This window comes from Crinia signifera, chromosome 5 (genome assembly GCF_055691185.1).
Source record: "Crinia signifera chromosome 5, ASM5569118v1, whole genome shotgun sequence".
Taxonomy (NCBI): Eukaryota; Metazoa; Chordata; class Amphibia; order Anura; family Myobatrachidae; genus Crinia; species Crinia signifera.
The window spans coordinates 3,886,560-3,902,079 of record NC_139221.1 but is presented as its reverse complement, the minus strand read 5'-3'; the positions used below and the strand labels follow the sequence as shown (position 1 = coordinate 3,902,079).

The window sequence follows — 15,520 nt, the reverse complement described above, 5'->3', positions numbered from 1 at the left end:
CTAGCCTTTCCTCATAGCCCAATGTAACCATCCCTAACCTGGCTAGTCTTTCCTCATAGCCCAATGTAACCATCCCTAACCCGGCTAGTCTTTCCTCATAGCCCAATGTAACCATACCTAACCCGGCTAGTCTTTCCTCATATCCCAATGTAACCATCCCTAACCTGGCTAGCCTTTCCTCATATCCCAATGTAACCATCCCTAACCTGGCTAGCCTTTCCTCATAGCCCAATGTAACCATACCTAACCTGACTAGCCTTTCCTCATAGCCCAATGTAACCACCCCTAACCTGGCTAGCCTTTCCTCATACCCATATGTAACCATCCCTAACCTGGCTAGCCTTTCCTCATAGCCCAATGTAACCATACCTAACCTGGCTAGCCTTTCCTCATATCCCAATGTAACCATCCCTAACCTGGCTAGCCTTTCCTCATATCCCAATGTAACCATCCCTAACCTGACTAGCCTTTCCTCATAGCCCAATGTAACCACCCCTAACTTGGCTAGCCTTTCCTCATACCCATATGTAACCATCCCTAACCTGGCTAGCCTTTCCTCATAGCCCAATGTAACCATCCCTAACCTGACTAGCCTTTCCTCATAGCCCAATGTAACCACCCCTAACCTGGCTAGCCTTTCCTCATACCCATATGTAACCATCCCTAACCTGGCTAGCCTTTCCTCATAGCCCAATGTAACCATCCCTAACCTGGCTAGCCTTTCCTGATGTCCCAATGTAACCATATCTAACCTGGCTAGCCTTTTTCATAGCCTTATGCACACCTAACCTGGCTAGCCTTTCCTCATAGCCCAATGTGACTGTATCTAACCTGGCTAGCCTTTCCTCATAGCCCAATATAACCACCCCTAACCTGGCTAGCCTTTTCTCATAGCCCAATGTAACCATCCCTAACCTGGCTAGCCTTTCCTCATAGCCGAATGTAACCATCCCTAACCTGGCTAGCCTTTCCTCATAGCCGAATGTAACCATCCCTAACCAGGCTAGCCTTTCCTCATAGCCCAATGTAACCACCCCTAACCTGGCTAGCCTTTTCTCATAGCCCAATGTAACCATCCCTAACCAGGCTAGCCTTTCCTCATAGCCCAATGTAACCACCCCTAACCTGGCTAGCCTTTTCTCATAACCTAATGTAACCATCCCTAACCTGGCTAGCCTTTCCTCATACCCATATGTAACCATCCCTAACCTGGCTAGCCTTTCCTCATATCCCAATGTAACCATCCCTAACCTGGCTAGCTATTCCTCATAACCCAATGTAACCATCCCTAACCTGGTTAGCCTTTCCTTATAGCCCAATGTAACCATTCCAGTTTATTTCAGTCACTCTGTAGAGAAACTACATCCTGCTCTGATTTTATTATCGTACACAGTTTAGTGTCATCTGCTAAGATGGGCACTCTGCTCACTACACGCTCACCTATGTCATTAATATATTAAAGAGAAATGGCACAAAACCCTGAAATACACCAGTTAAAACTCTAACCCAATTTGAAAATTATCCATTTACCACAACCCTGTTCCCTATGTTCCAGTAAATTTTTTACCCAATTACAATTTTTTATCTTTTTGTGGACCAACCTCATGTGAGGCACTGTATCAAAAGCCTTTGCAAAATCTAAGTAGACCACATCTACTGCATTGTCCTGGTATAAGTTCCCTCTCATTTCCTCATCGAAGCTAGTTTGACATGACCAATTAGACATAAATCCATGCTGGTTCCATCTAATAATCGTATTGCATACAAAGTACTCCTGAATGCTGTCTCTTATTATACACTCCAGCAGTTTCCCCACTATTGATGCAAGACGTACTGGTCTATAATTTCCCGGATGTATTTTATTTCCCTTTTTAAATAATGGTACTACTTCTGCTATACCCAGTCCAGTGGTACCACACCAGATTAAACTGAATTTATGAAAATTACGTATAAAAAATGCCTAGCTATTTCTGAGCTCAGTTCCATTAGAACCCTATGGTGAATACTATTTGGTCCTGTAGATTTCCTTACATTACTTTTGCAGTAAAAGGTGTATTTAGTAGCGGGGCATTGTCATATTTGTTGCTTTGTATTGCACCCCCCATGTGCTCCTCTCTTGTAAACGCAGACTAAATAAGAAGGTGTTCAATTCCTCTGTCTCTTGTCACCACTAACCCATCCCCTTCCTCATTTTTAAAAAGGGACCTACTGTATATTATCTTTTTATCTGCCTCTAACTAGGTCATTGGTGCACCAAAACCACTGGGTTGTTCCAAGCCCCTCCCAATAATCTGATCCGCACTGTGTCATACCTGAGCACCGGAAGACAACAGCTGTACGGCGATCACGGTCCCGGTAGCAGATTGCCCATTCCTCTGGTTGCAAGAGGAATCAGTCTCACACAGCTCAACCAATTCTGATGGGTCATCCACAGAATATCAATCCAATCTGGCAAATGTGCTGGGATTGCTCAGAGCTGGCCTCTTTCTCCCTCTGTTACCCAACTGCCTACCATCTCGATTCCATCTCTGCCTACCGGTGCACACCTCGATTCCATCTCTGCCTACCGGTGCACACCTCGATTCCATCTCTGCCTACCGGTGCACACCTCGATTCCATCTCTGCCTACCGGTGCACACCTCGATTCCATCTCTGCCTACCGGTGCACACCTCGATTCCATCTCTGCCTACCGGTGCACACCTCGATTCCATCTCTGCCTACCGGTGCACACCTCGATTCCATCTCTGCCTACCGGTGCACACCTCGATTCCATCTCTGCCTACCGGTGCACACCTCGATTCCATCTCTGCCTACCGGTGCACACCTCGATTCCATCTCTGCCTACCGGTGCACACCTCGATTCCATCTCTGCCTACCGGTGCACACCTCGATTCCATCTCTGCCTACCGGTGCACACCTCTATTCCATCTCTGCCTACCGGTGCACACCTCGATTCTATCTGACTACCGGTGCATCCTCGACCATCTCTGCTCCACACGGCTCTCCTAACGCATCCACGCTGAGCTGCAAACTTTTCTCAAGATCGGTGATCTCCCTCAATATTTCAATGGTCTGCATTAGATCAGTTATCTCGGCTCAGATTTCACACAGAGGAACTCACTCAGGAACGCCCACATTCATCTGACAAGATAATCGCTGGATGAGATTATCAACCCTGCTCCCACTTATCTTATTGTGAACCACTTATAAAGTACAGTGGACTTGAAACTACCAGGCCTTGCTAGCCTTCTCCAAGATTTAACTCCTTATTGGATGGATCTTCAAATAATTGACACTTGAAATCAAATTGTAGTTGAATTTGCACACTTGATGGATTCATTGACCTCCTCCTGTCTCCCACTCAGCTACACACCTCTGCCTCCACCAAGGCTTCAGACATGACAAGACTCTACCTCTCACCATGTCCGTCTATTGTAGGTGACTGGGTATCCTGATGTTATCAGATGCCACCACACCAGGAAAGTGGTAACAACTAGGTCCTGTGTGGTTAAAGACTTCAGCTGCTAGTGTACTCATACTTTACCTGATATTGGGCCACGCATGCAATACCCAGGGTGTCCTGCAGGCAGCGTCCCAACCATTCATCCGGCCGCGAGCCAAGTATGTCAGAACGACAGAAGTCCAAATGTGGCCCCAGGCTGAGCAGAAGGGACCTAGACAGCAGATAGCCAGAGCCTCCGTGGCAATATCTCCACTCCTCCTGGCCACCGATGAACTCCATGGGATGACCAATATACACAGCTGGCCCAGGGCTCAGGTGACTCACAAAATCCTGCAGGTGGTAGCCGTTAGTATAAGAGTCATCCTGGGTAACATAGAACCAGTCATAAGTGGACAGAAGATGGGTCTCCACGTGGCGTAAGGTATGGTACATCAGCCACGCCGGCCGTTCATCTCCGTGGGACACCACTTCCATTCCTGGCAGAACCTTGGGGCTCCGGGCCCCAGTGAAAAACAATAGGTGGCTGACATGGGAGGAGAGAGTGCGATTTACAGCCACCCCAAGGGAGTTCAGCGTAGAGCGAGAAGATAAGACCACCACCAGGAGGCGCTCTCTGAATCCGAGCTCAGACTGGATATACCGAGTCCTATGAATGAAAGACACAAGTAAGGCCAGGGCTGCATGTGACAGGAGGAGGGGAATGGAGGCAGCAGGAAGCCACAGACTGAGAGTTATATAGTGGGAGGAGCAGGGTCCCCAGCAGCACAGAGTATACCAGGAGATGAGGGATGTGTCAGTGAGGCCAGGGCTGCATGTGACAGGAGGAGGGGAATGGAGGCAGCAGGAAGCCACAGACTGAGAGTTATATAGTGGGAGGAGCAGGGTCCCCAGCAGCACAGAGTATATCAGGAGATGAGTGATGTGTCAGTGAGGACAGGGCTGCATGTGACAGGGGCAGTGACATGATGTGAGGAGGGGAATGGAGGCAGCAGGAAGCCACAGACTGACAGTTATATTGTGGGAGGAGCAGGGTCCCCAGCAGCACAGAGTATACCAGGAGATGAGGGATGTGTCAGTGAGGCCAGGGCTGCATGTGACAGGAGGAGGGGAATGGAGGCAGCAGGAAGCCACAGACTGAGAGTTATATAGTGGAAGTAGCAGGGTCCCCAGCAGCACAGAGTATATCAGGAGATGGGTGATGTGTCAGTGAGGACAGGGCTGCATGTGACAGGGGATGTGACATGATGTGAGGAGGGGAATGGAGCCAGCAGGAAGCCACAGACTGACAGTTATATAGTGGGAGGAGCAGGGTCCCCAGCAGCACAGAGTATATCAGGAGATGAGGGATGTGTCAGTGAGGACAGGGCTGCATGTGACAGGGGCAGTGACATGATGTGAGGAGGGGAATGGAGGCAGCAGGAAGCCACAGACTGAGAGTTATATAGTGGGAGGAGCAGGGTCCCCAGCAGCACAGAGTATATCAGGAGATGAGTGATGTGTCAGTGAGGACAGGGCTGCATGTGACAGGGGCAGTGACATGATGTGAGGAGGGGAATGGAGGCAGCAGGAAGCCACAGACTGACAGTTATATTGTGGGAGGAGCAGGGTTCCCAGCAGCACAGAGTATATCAGGAGATGAGGGATGTGTCAGTGAGGACAGGGCTGCATGTGACAGGGGCAGTGACATGATGTGAGGAGGGGTATGGAGGCCGCAGGAAGCCACAGACTGAGAGTTATATAGTGGGAGGAGCAGGGTCCCCAGCAGCACAGAGTATATCAGGAGATGAGGGATGTGTCAGTGAGGACAGGGCTGCATGTGTCAGGGGCAGTGACATGATGTGAGGGGGGGAATGGGGGCAGCAGGAAGCCACAGACTGATAGTTATATAGTGGGAGGTGCAGGGTCCCCAGCAGCACAGGGTATATCAGGAGATGAGTGATGTGTCAGTGAGGACAGGGCTGCAGGTGACAGGGGCAGTGACATGATGTGAGGAGGGGAATGGAGGCAGCAGGAAGCCACAGACTGAGAGTTATATAGTGGGAGGAGCAGGGTCCTCAGCAGCACAGAGTATATCAGGAGATGAGTGATGTGTCAGTAAGGACAGGGCTGCATGTGACAGGGGCAGTGACATGATGTGAGGAGGGGAATAGAGGCAGCAGGAAGCCACAGACTGAGAGTTATATAGTGGGAGAAGCAGGGTCCTCAGCAGCACAGAGTATATCAGGAGATGAGTGATGTGTCAGTGAGGACAGGGCTGCCTGTGACAGGGGCAGTGACATGATGTGAGGAGGGGAATGGAGGCAGCAGGAAGCCACAGACTGAGAGTTATATAGTGGGAGGAGCAGGGTCCCCAGCAGCACAGAGTATATCAGGAGATGATGGATGTGTCAGTGGGGACAGGGCTGCATGTGACAGGGGCAGTGACATGAGATGGGGAATGGAGGCCGCAGGAAGCCACAGATAGAGTTATAAAGTGAGAGGAGCAAGTTCCACAGCAGCACAGAGTATATCAGCATATGAGTACGGATGGTGTAATGGTTAGCATTACTGCCTAACAGCGCTGAGGTCATGGGTTCTATCCCCACCATGTGTTATATATACGGGGCAGTACGGACGGTGTAATGGTTAGCATTACTGCCTCACTGAGGTCATGGGTTCGATTCCCACCATGGCTCTAACTGTGCAGAGTTTGTATATTCTCCCTGTGCTGGCGTGGGTTTCCTCTGGGTACTCCGGTTTCCTCCCACAATCCAAAATTATACTGGTAGGCTAATTGGCTCACAACAAATGAACCCTAGACTGTCTGTGTGTGCGTGTACATGTGGTAGGGAACATAGATTGTAAGCTCCTGGGGCAGGGACTGATGTGAATGTTCAACTATACTCTGTAAAGCGCTGTGGAATATGTATGCGCTCAGTGCTATTTTTCAGCAGGCTCCAGCAGGAACTGAGGCCCTTATTTTAGTTCACTCTGACAAAATCCTTCTTAGATGGACAAAACCATGTGCACTGCAGGTGGGGCAGATGTAACTTGTGCAGAGAGAATTAGATTTGGGTGGGGTTTTACTGCAAAGTGAGATCTATATTGCAGTGTAAAAATAAAACAGTCAGTATTTTCCCTGCACAGAAACAAAATAACTCACCCAAATCTAATTTTCTCTGCACAAGTTACATCTGCCCCCCTGCAGTGCACATGGTTTTGTCCATCTAAGAAGGATTTTGTCAGAAAGAGTGAACTAGAATAAGGGCCTCAGTTCCTGCTGGAGCCTACTGAAAAATAGCCCTGTATGCGCTATATAAGAAACTGTAAATAAATAAATAAATAAATGAGTGATGTGTCAGTGATGTTTCTGGAATATGGACAGAAGAATGATTGGTGTATATAACAGGAACTGGGCCGGTTTGCTGACAAATCTTTGCTCTGTGTCAGTAAGACATTGCATACTCCTGGCCACATATAGGGGGGCTGTTCCCCAGCTATTACCGGAAACATTAAGCTCAGTTACCTCAGCACCTTCTTGTGGGGGACGTGCGGCTTGCGGACGTATGGAATTATTCTGGGTTTCAGGTCATTCATTGGTAATTTCAGTCGCCCAGTTTGCAGACCATAGAAATTCTGAGGACTTTCTGCACAAACATTGTCATCACCCTGTATCCAGGAGACTCGCAGGAGGCTCAGACTGCACCCCAAGGACAGCCCCAGGATTAGCGGTAGTGCAGGCCGCAGGAAGCCCAGCAGGACAGAGTAATGCCTTGGACCCATCATACCGGGGAGACGCTGCAATAAAGAGATACAGAGGACACGTCAGAGCCACGGACAGACCGAATCACAAACCACTGTTATATAATACATCCGTTCCAGTGTCTGACGTCAGCCTTTGTTATTGATGAGATCACCCAATTCTTCTCTGTGAGATTCCAGCGCAAGGGGAGGGGTCTCCCTTATTATTTACCTCATTGTACCCCACCATGTACAGTACTACGTCCAACACTGTGCATCCCGCAACTCCCAGCAGCCTCTGCTTCTGCTCAAGAAGTCAGGAACTATTCACATTATCTGTGTACTATAGGCCGTAGCCACTGTAACTGGCTCTATAACTACCACAGAGACTAATAATCAGATACCGGGATTATTACCTGTGTGCTATAGGCCGTAGCCACTGTAACTGGCATTATAACTACCATAGAGTCTAATGATCAGATACCGGGATCATTACCTGTGTGCTATAGGCCGTAGCCACTGTAACCGGCTCTATAACTACCATAGAGACTAATGATCAGATACCGGGATCATTACCTGTGTCCTATAGGCCGTAGCCACTGTAACTGGCTCTATAACTACCATAGAGACTAATGATCAGATACCGGGATCATTACCTGTGTCCTATAGGCCGTAGCCACTGTAACCGGCTCTATAACTACCATAGAGACTAATGATCAGATACCGGGATCATTACCTGTGTGCTATAGGCCGTAGCCACTGTAACCGGCTCTATAACTACCATAGAGACTAATGATCAGATACCGGGATCATTATCTGTGTACTATAGGCCGTAGCCACTGTAACAGGCTCTATAACTACCATAGAGACTAATGATCAGATACCGGGATCATTACCTGTGTGCTATAGGCCATAGCCACTGTAACCGGCACTATAACTACCATAGAGACTAATGATCAGACACCAGGATTATTACCTGTGTGCTATAGGCCGTAGCCACTGTAACCGGCTCTATAACTACTATAGAGACTAATGATCATATACCGGGATCATTACCTGTGTGCTGTAGGCCGTAGCCACTGTAACCGGCACTATAACTACCATAGAGACTAATGATCAGATACCGGGATCATAACCTGTGTCCTATTGGCCGTAGCCACTGTAACAGGCTCTATAACTACCACAGACACTAATGATCAGATACCGGGATCATAACCTGTGTACTATAGGCCATAGCCACTGTAACCGGCTCTGTAACTACCATAGAGACTAATGATCAGATACTGGGATCATTACTGTGCATTACTCACTTATTACTGTGTACTATAGCTCTGTTACTGGCAGCAGCCATTGGAGGAGGAACTGAAGCGGATGTTGTTGTGTCATATGCCACTTGAGCTGACAACTTGCTCACTTCCTTCTCTGACAATTTGTGTCAATATAAAAAAAAAAGAAAAGAAAAGCCTTCGGTCAGATGTAATAGCCTCCGAGTTCCGAGGCAGTGCGGGATCCCAGCCATACTCAAAGATTTTTTAAAGGGACAGTCATATACAGAGCGAAACCATGAACTCGGAGGTTATTACATCTGGCCCCTTTTATGTGACCTAGGATCAAGCACCGTTGCCAAAATGTAGTTATCAAATTGCAAGATGGTGACAAACCTTTAGAACTGGTTGAACTTCAAGCTCAGTTTACTTAGCAGAATCATTTCATCTCCCCTTCTGTTTCTCTAGCTGCTTTTCCAGTAGTTTAAGGCAAACAACTGGGGCAGTACGGATGGTGTAATGGTTAGCATTACTACCTAACAGCACTGAGGTCATGGGTTCTATCCCCACCATGTGTTATATATACGGGGCAGTACGGATGGTGTAATGGTTAGTATTACTGCCTCACAGCACTGAGGTCATGGGTTCTATTCCCACCATGTGTTATATATACGGGGCAATACGGACGGTGTAATGGTTATATTACTGCCTCACAGCACTGAGGTCATGGTTTCTATCCCCACCATGTGTTTTATATATATGGAGCAGTACGGATGGTGTAATAGTTAGATTACTGCCTCACAGCACTGAGGTCATGGGTTCTATTCCCACCATGTGTTATATATACGGGGAAGTACGGATGGTGTAATGGTTAGCATTACTGCCTCACAGCACTGAGGTCATGGGTTCTATCCCCACCATGTGTTATATATACGGAGCAGTACGGATGGTGTAATGGTTACATTACTGCCTCACAGCACTGAGGTCATGGGTTCTATCCCCACCATATGTTATATATACGGGGCAGTACGGATGGTGTAATGGTTAGCATTACTACCTAACAGCACTGAGGTCATGGGTTCTATCCCCACCATGTGTTATATATACGGGGCAGTACGGGCGGTGTAATGGTTAGCATTACTGCCTCACAGCGCTGAGGTCATGGGTTCTATCCCCACCATGTTTTATATATACAGGGCAGTACGGACGGTGTAATGGTTAGCATTATTGCCTCTCAGCGCTGAGGTCATGGGTTCTATCCCCACCATGTGTTATATATACAGGGCAGTACGGACGGTGTAATGGTTAGCATTACTACCCAACAGCGCTGAGGTCATGGGTTCTAGTCCCACCATGTGTTATATATACGGGGCAGTACGGATGGTGTAATGGTTAGCATTACTGCCTCACAGCACTGAGGTGATGGGTTCGATCCCCACCATGGCTCTAACTGTGCGGAGTTTGTATATTCTCCCCGTGCTTACGTGGGTTTACTCCGGTTTCCTCCCACAATCCAAAAATATACTGGTAGGCCAATTGGCTCCCAACAAAATTACCCCTAGAATGTCTGTGTGTGTATGTACATGTGGTCGCGAATATAGTTTGTAAGCTCCACTGGGGCAGGGACTGATGTGAATGTTCAACTATACTCTGTACAGCGCTGCGGAATATGTATGCGCTATATAAGAAACTGCTAATAAATAAATAAATAAACTGACTTAGGCTATAGATGGAAATCAGAAGCCTATCACAATCACTGCTTCCCACGCTAGATTACAGGACTTTGCCTGTGCTGCACCCCTTCAGTGGAACGCAATCCCTCTCTGAATTCCCGACCCTTCATAGCTTCAAACGGGCACTGAAAACTCACCCATTCATCAAAGCGTACCCTTCCACTGCATAAACCAGCTGGTTCTCTGACCCCTTGCCTTTTTACATCCTGCTATCTAACCACCACATACTAGCTTGCACCTCATGTAATCTGTCTGTCTCCCCTTCCTACTAGATTGTAAGCTCCTCAGAGTAGGGCCCTCTTCCCTCCTGTTGTCAAAGCCCTCTTCTCTTCACATGTCACTCACAGCTCTCCTTTACTCCAACACTCAGTGACCATCTTCATACTCATCTCCATCATTGGCCTCAAGCCTCTAGTTGTATGTTGATTGGGTCCTCACTACTTATATCCAAGCTGTAATGTGTATTGAACTGTGGCGCTCTTTATTTGTACTGTATTTTTGTTATTTATTCAATGTTATGCCAAGTTTTGTCTCCCTGTATTGTTCCTTTGTACGGCGCTGCGAAACACTTGTGGTGCCCTATAAATAAAATTATAATAATAATAATAATAATAATAATAATAATAATAATAATAATGATATCCTCTATCAATTTTGATGCAATGGGAACTGACCAGTGCTCTGAAAGAATTTAATAGAAAAAAAACATGCTCACATGCGCAAACATCTGCAGCACCATCAAAGGTTCTATGCTGGCAAACATCGGAACGCCACCATCGAGTTGTAAAACCAATTGAATGTTGCAAACCACTGCAAATGCGAAATCCATCCCTAATATAGGCCGGCAATGTCTGAACTGACTTCATTGGCAGCTGCTTCCAATGGTTTCAGTAGCTTGCATGAAACATAAAGTATTCACCCCATTGTGCTGAACGAAATAACCCCCCCACCCCCCCCCCCCGCCAATAGATTGAGAGGTACATGATCATGTCCATTAGCTGCTATACTGTCATTATTATTAGTAATATACAATTAATAGTATTTGACATGTGGAGAACTGACCTGGGTGATCATCCAACCATAATCTGTCAGGCTGTAGTGCAGGACAAGCTCTTACAATTTATACAGGACCACACATTCCTGCTCAAACTTGGTCACTTGACTCATCTTATCCTTGGTGCTCTGTACAGTCTCCGGTCCCTCGTGCTCTGTACAGTCTCCGGTCCCTCGTGCTCTGTACAGTCTCCGGTCCCTCGTGCTCTGTACAGTCTCCGGTCCCTCGTGCTCTGTACAGTCTCCGGTCCCTCGTGCTCTGTACAGTCTCCGGTCCCTCGTGCTCTGTACAGTCTCCGGTCCCTCGTGCTCTGTACAGTCTCCGGTCCCCGGTGCAGGATCTCAGTACAATCTCCGGTCCCCGGTGCTGGATCGCAGTACAGTCTCCGGTCCCCGGTGCTGGATCGCAGTACAGTCTCCGGTACCCGGGGCTGGATCGCAGTACAGTCTCCGGTACCTGGGGCTGGATCGCAGTACAGTCTCCGGTCCCTGGGGCTGGATCGCAGTACAGTCTCCGGTCCCTGGGGCTGGATCTCAGTACAGTCTCCGGTCCCTGGGGCTGGATCTCAGTACAGTCTCCGGTCCCTGGGGCTGGATCTCAGTACAGTCTCCGGTCCCTGGGGCTGGATCTCAGTACAGTCTCCGGTCCCTGGGGCTGGATCTCAGTACAGTCTCCGGTCCCTGGGGCTGGATCTCAGTACAGTCTCCGGTCCCTGGTGCAGGATCTCAGTACAGTCTCCGGTCCTTGGTGCAGGATCTCAGTACAGTCTCCGGTCCCTGGTGCAGGATCTCAGTACAGTCTCTGGTACCTGGATCTCAGTACAGTCTCTGGTACCTGGTGCAGGATCTCAGTACAGTCTCTGGTACCTGGTGCAGGATCTCAGTACAGTCTCCGGTACCTGGTGCTGGATCTCAGTACAGTCTCTGGTACCTGGTGCTGGATCTCAGTACAGTCTCCGGTCCCTGGTGCAGGATCTCAGTACAGTCTCCGGTACCTGGTGCTGGATCTCAGTACAGTCTCTGGTACCTGGTGCTGGATCTCAGTACACGCTCCGGTCCCTGGTGCAGGATCTCAGTACAGACTCTGGTACCTGGATCTCAGTACAGTCTCTGGTACCTGGTGCAGGATCTCAGTACAGTCTCTGGTACCTGGTGCAGGATCTCAGTACAGTCTCTGGTACCTGGTGCTGGATCTCAGTACAGTCTCTGGTACCTGGTGCTGGATCTCAGTACAGTCTCTGGTACCTGGTGCAGGATCTCAGTACAGTCTCTGGTACCTGGTGCAGGATCTCAGTACAGTCTCTGGTACCTGGTGCTGGATCTCAGTACAGTCTCTGGTACCTGGTGCAGGATCTCAGTACAGTCTCTGGTACCTGGTGCAGGATCTCAGTACAGTCTCTGGTACCTGGTGCTGGATCTCAGTACAGTCTCTGGTACCTGGTGCTGGATCTCAGTACAGTCTCTGGTACCTGGTGCAGGATCTCAGTACAGTCTCTGGTACCTGGTGCAGGATCTCAGTACAGTCTCTGGTACCTGGTGCAGGATCTCATAACAGTCTCTGGTACCTGGTGCAGGATCTCAGTACAGTCTCCGGTCCCTGGTGCAGGATCTCAGTACAGTCTCTGGTACCTGATGCAGGATCTCATAACAGTCTCTGGTACCTGGTGCAGGATCTCAGTACAGTCTCTGGTACCTGGTGCAGGATCTCAGTACAGTCTCCGGTACCTGGTGCAGGATCTCAGTACAGTCTCCGGTACCTGGTGCAGGATCTCAGTACAGTCTCTGGTACCTGGTGCAGGATCTCAGTACAGTCTCTGGTACCTGGTGCAGGATCTCAGTACAGTCTCCGGTCCCTGGTGCAGGATCTCAGAACAGTCTCCGGTCCCTGGTGCAGGATCTCAGTACAGTCTCTGGTACCTGGTGCTGGATCTCAGTACAGTCTCCGGTACCTGGTGCAGGATCTCAGTACAGTCTCCGGTCCCTGGTGCAGGATCTCAGTACAGTCTCTGGTCCCTGGTGCAGGATCTCAGTACAGTCTCTGGTACCTGGTGCAGGATCTCAGTACAGTCTCCGGTACCTGGTGCAGGATCTCAGTACAGTCTCCGGTCCCTGGTGCAGGATCTCAGTACAGTCTCCGGTACCTGGTGCTGAATCTCAGTACAGTCTCTGGTACCTGGTGCAGGATCTCAGTACAGTCTCTGGTACCTGGTGCTGGATCTCAGTACAGTCTCCGGTCCCTGGTGCAGGATCTCAGTACAGTCTCCGGTCCCTGGTGCAGGATCTCAGTACAGTCTCCGGTCCCTGGTGCAGGATCTCAGTACAGTCTCCGGTCCCTAGTGCAGGATCTCAGTACAGTCTCTGGTACCTGGTGCAGGATCTCAGTACAGTCTCTGGTACCTGGTGCAGGATCTCAGTACAGTCTCTGGTACAGGATCTCAGTACAGTCTCTGGTACCTGGTGCAGGATCTCAGTACAGTCTCCGGTACCTGGTGCAGGATCTCAGTACAGTCTCCGGTCCCTGGTGCAGGATCTCAGTACAGTCTCTGGTACCACCTGGTGCTGCTCCTTTAGTGCATGGACTGGTCCCAGCTGATAACAGAGAACAGTAACACATGAATATCATAGCTATGTGTACAGTATGCAATGACTATAGTTGGTGTAAGCTGTGTTTGTTCATGTCAATAAAGATTATATGGAGGGGGGAACGAACCATAGAAAGGCAAAAGGAAGATAGAAAAGACGAATCATAGAGAAAGATTGGACTAGAGGTGACCATAGAGAGGAAATGAGGATGCAGACAAGCCGTTCTACAGGCTGCAGCTAGGGAGAAAGGAAAAGGAAGTGACGTCACAGTGGCTTCTCAGGAGAGTGCCGATATCACATGACCTACCATAGCCAATGAGAGATCAGCTTTTAGAAGCCGAATATTAATATTGCTTCTTTCTGCCCTGCACTAGTATTAGTAGTAATTCATTTACTATCACTGGGACACTTTGTATTATATGTTCTATATCACTGATATGTATTACTGTATATCACTATATGTATTATATCACTATTATATGTATTACTGTATATCACTATTATATGTATTATATCACTATTATATGTATTACTGTATATCACTATTATATGTATTACTGTATATCACTATATGTATTCATACCTCCCAACAGTCCCGATTTTATCGGGACAGTCCCGATTGTCAGGGCCAGTCCCGCTGTCCCACCCGCGGGCGGCAGTGTCCCGCGGTGTGGGGGGGCTGTTGGGAGTCTCCCTGTCAGATGCTAAGCAGCGGGGAATAAACGCTGTGCGCATGCGTACAGCATCTATTCCCGCAGCCAGGGGGCTGGGGGCATGGCTAGAGGCTCACAGAGCCTCTGGGTCATGCCCCCATGGCGGCAAAATGGGGGCGTGGCCTCGCGGGAGAGCCGCGGGTATAGGCCACGCCCCCCAATTAGGCCACGCCCCGAACAATTCGACGCGCCTACGGCGCGCAGCAGCAGCGTCCCGCCTAGTGACCGGCCAAGGTTGGGAGGTATGTGTATTATGTATTTAAAGCGCAAGGGAATCTGCTGCGCTATATAAGAAACTGTAAATAATAAATAAATAATAATAAATTATATCACTATTATATGTATTACTGTATATCACTATTATATGTATTACTGTATATCACTATTATATGTATTATATCACTATTATATGTATTACTGTATATCACTATTATATGTATTACTGTATATCACTATATGTATTATATCACTATTATATGTATTACAGGGTTGCCGACTTTCTTATTCTCCTCTCCGGGAGAAGCCCGGAGAGGACAGTTTCAGTAGCCGCTCAGGGGGCGGGGATTAAACGTTACATCACTAAGCCCCGCCCCCATGCCGGTAAACCAGCGAATTCAGTGATCTCCGTGGAGGAGGCGGGGCTAAAATGACGCGATTGTGTCATTTTACCTCCGCCCCATCCTCTGAGACCCAAGGATTGCGGCATTTTAATGCCGCAATCCGGGGGACAGTGGGGGTCCCCCCTGAATCCAGGAGGGTTGCCCACCCTTCCGGGGGGCCGGGAGGGGGACCCGATTTTCGGGAGACTCCCGGAAAGTCCGGGAGGGTCGGCAACCCTGATGTATTACTGTATATCACTATTATATGTTCTATATCACTTATATGTATTACTGCATATCACTATTATATGTATTATATCACTATTATATGTAATACTGTATATCACTATTATATGTAATACTGTATATCACTATTATATGTATTATATT

General features: G+C 48.5%; 1 protein-coding gene across 2 annotated transcripts in view; it reads right to left on the bottom strand.

Annotated features, from left to right (window-relative positions):
- CHPF2 (chondroitin polymerizing factor 2) overlaps positions 1-12,645 on the bottom strand; it is a 38,127-nt gene extending 25,482 nt beyond the window's left edge. The window contains exons 1-3 of one of the 2 annotated variants that reach the window (XM_083186525.1): positions 11,245-12,645; positions 6,970-7,241; positions 3,546-4,110 (exon numbers count right to left, since the gene is read on the bottom strand). In XM_083186525.1, coding sequence (XP_083042651.1) covers positions 3,546-4,110; positions 6,970-7,241; positions 11,245-11,256 — 849 coding nt within the window. In that variant the 5' untranslated portion in view covers positions 11,257-12,645. Of the gene's footprint in view, positions 1-3,545; positions 4,111-6,969; positions 7,242-8,845; positions 9,006-11,244 lie in introns of those variants that run through there. The other variant, XM_083186526.1, reaches the window with a different exon arrangement.
- Positions 12,646-15,520: the final 2,875 nt, after the last annotated feature.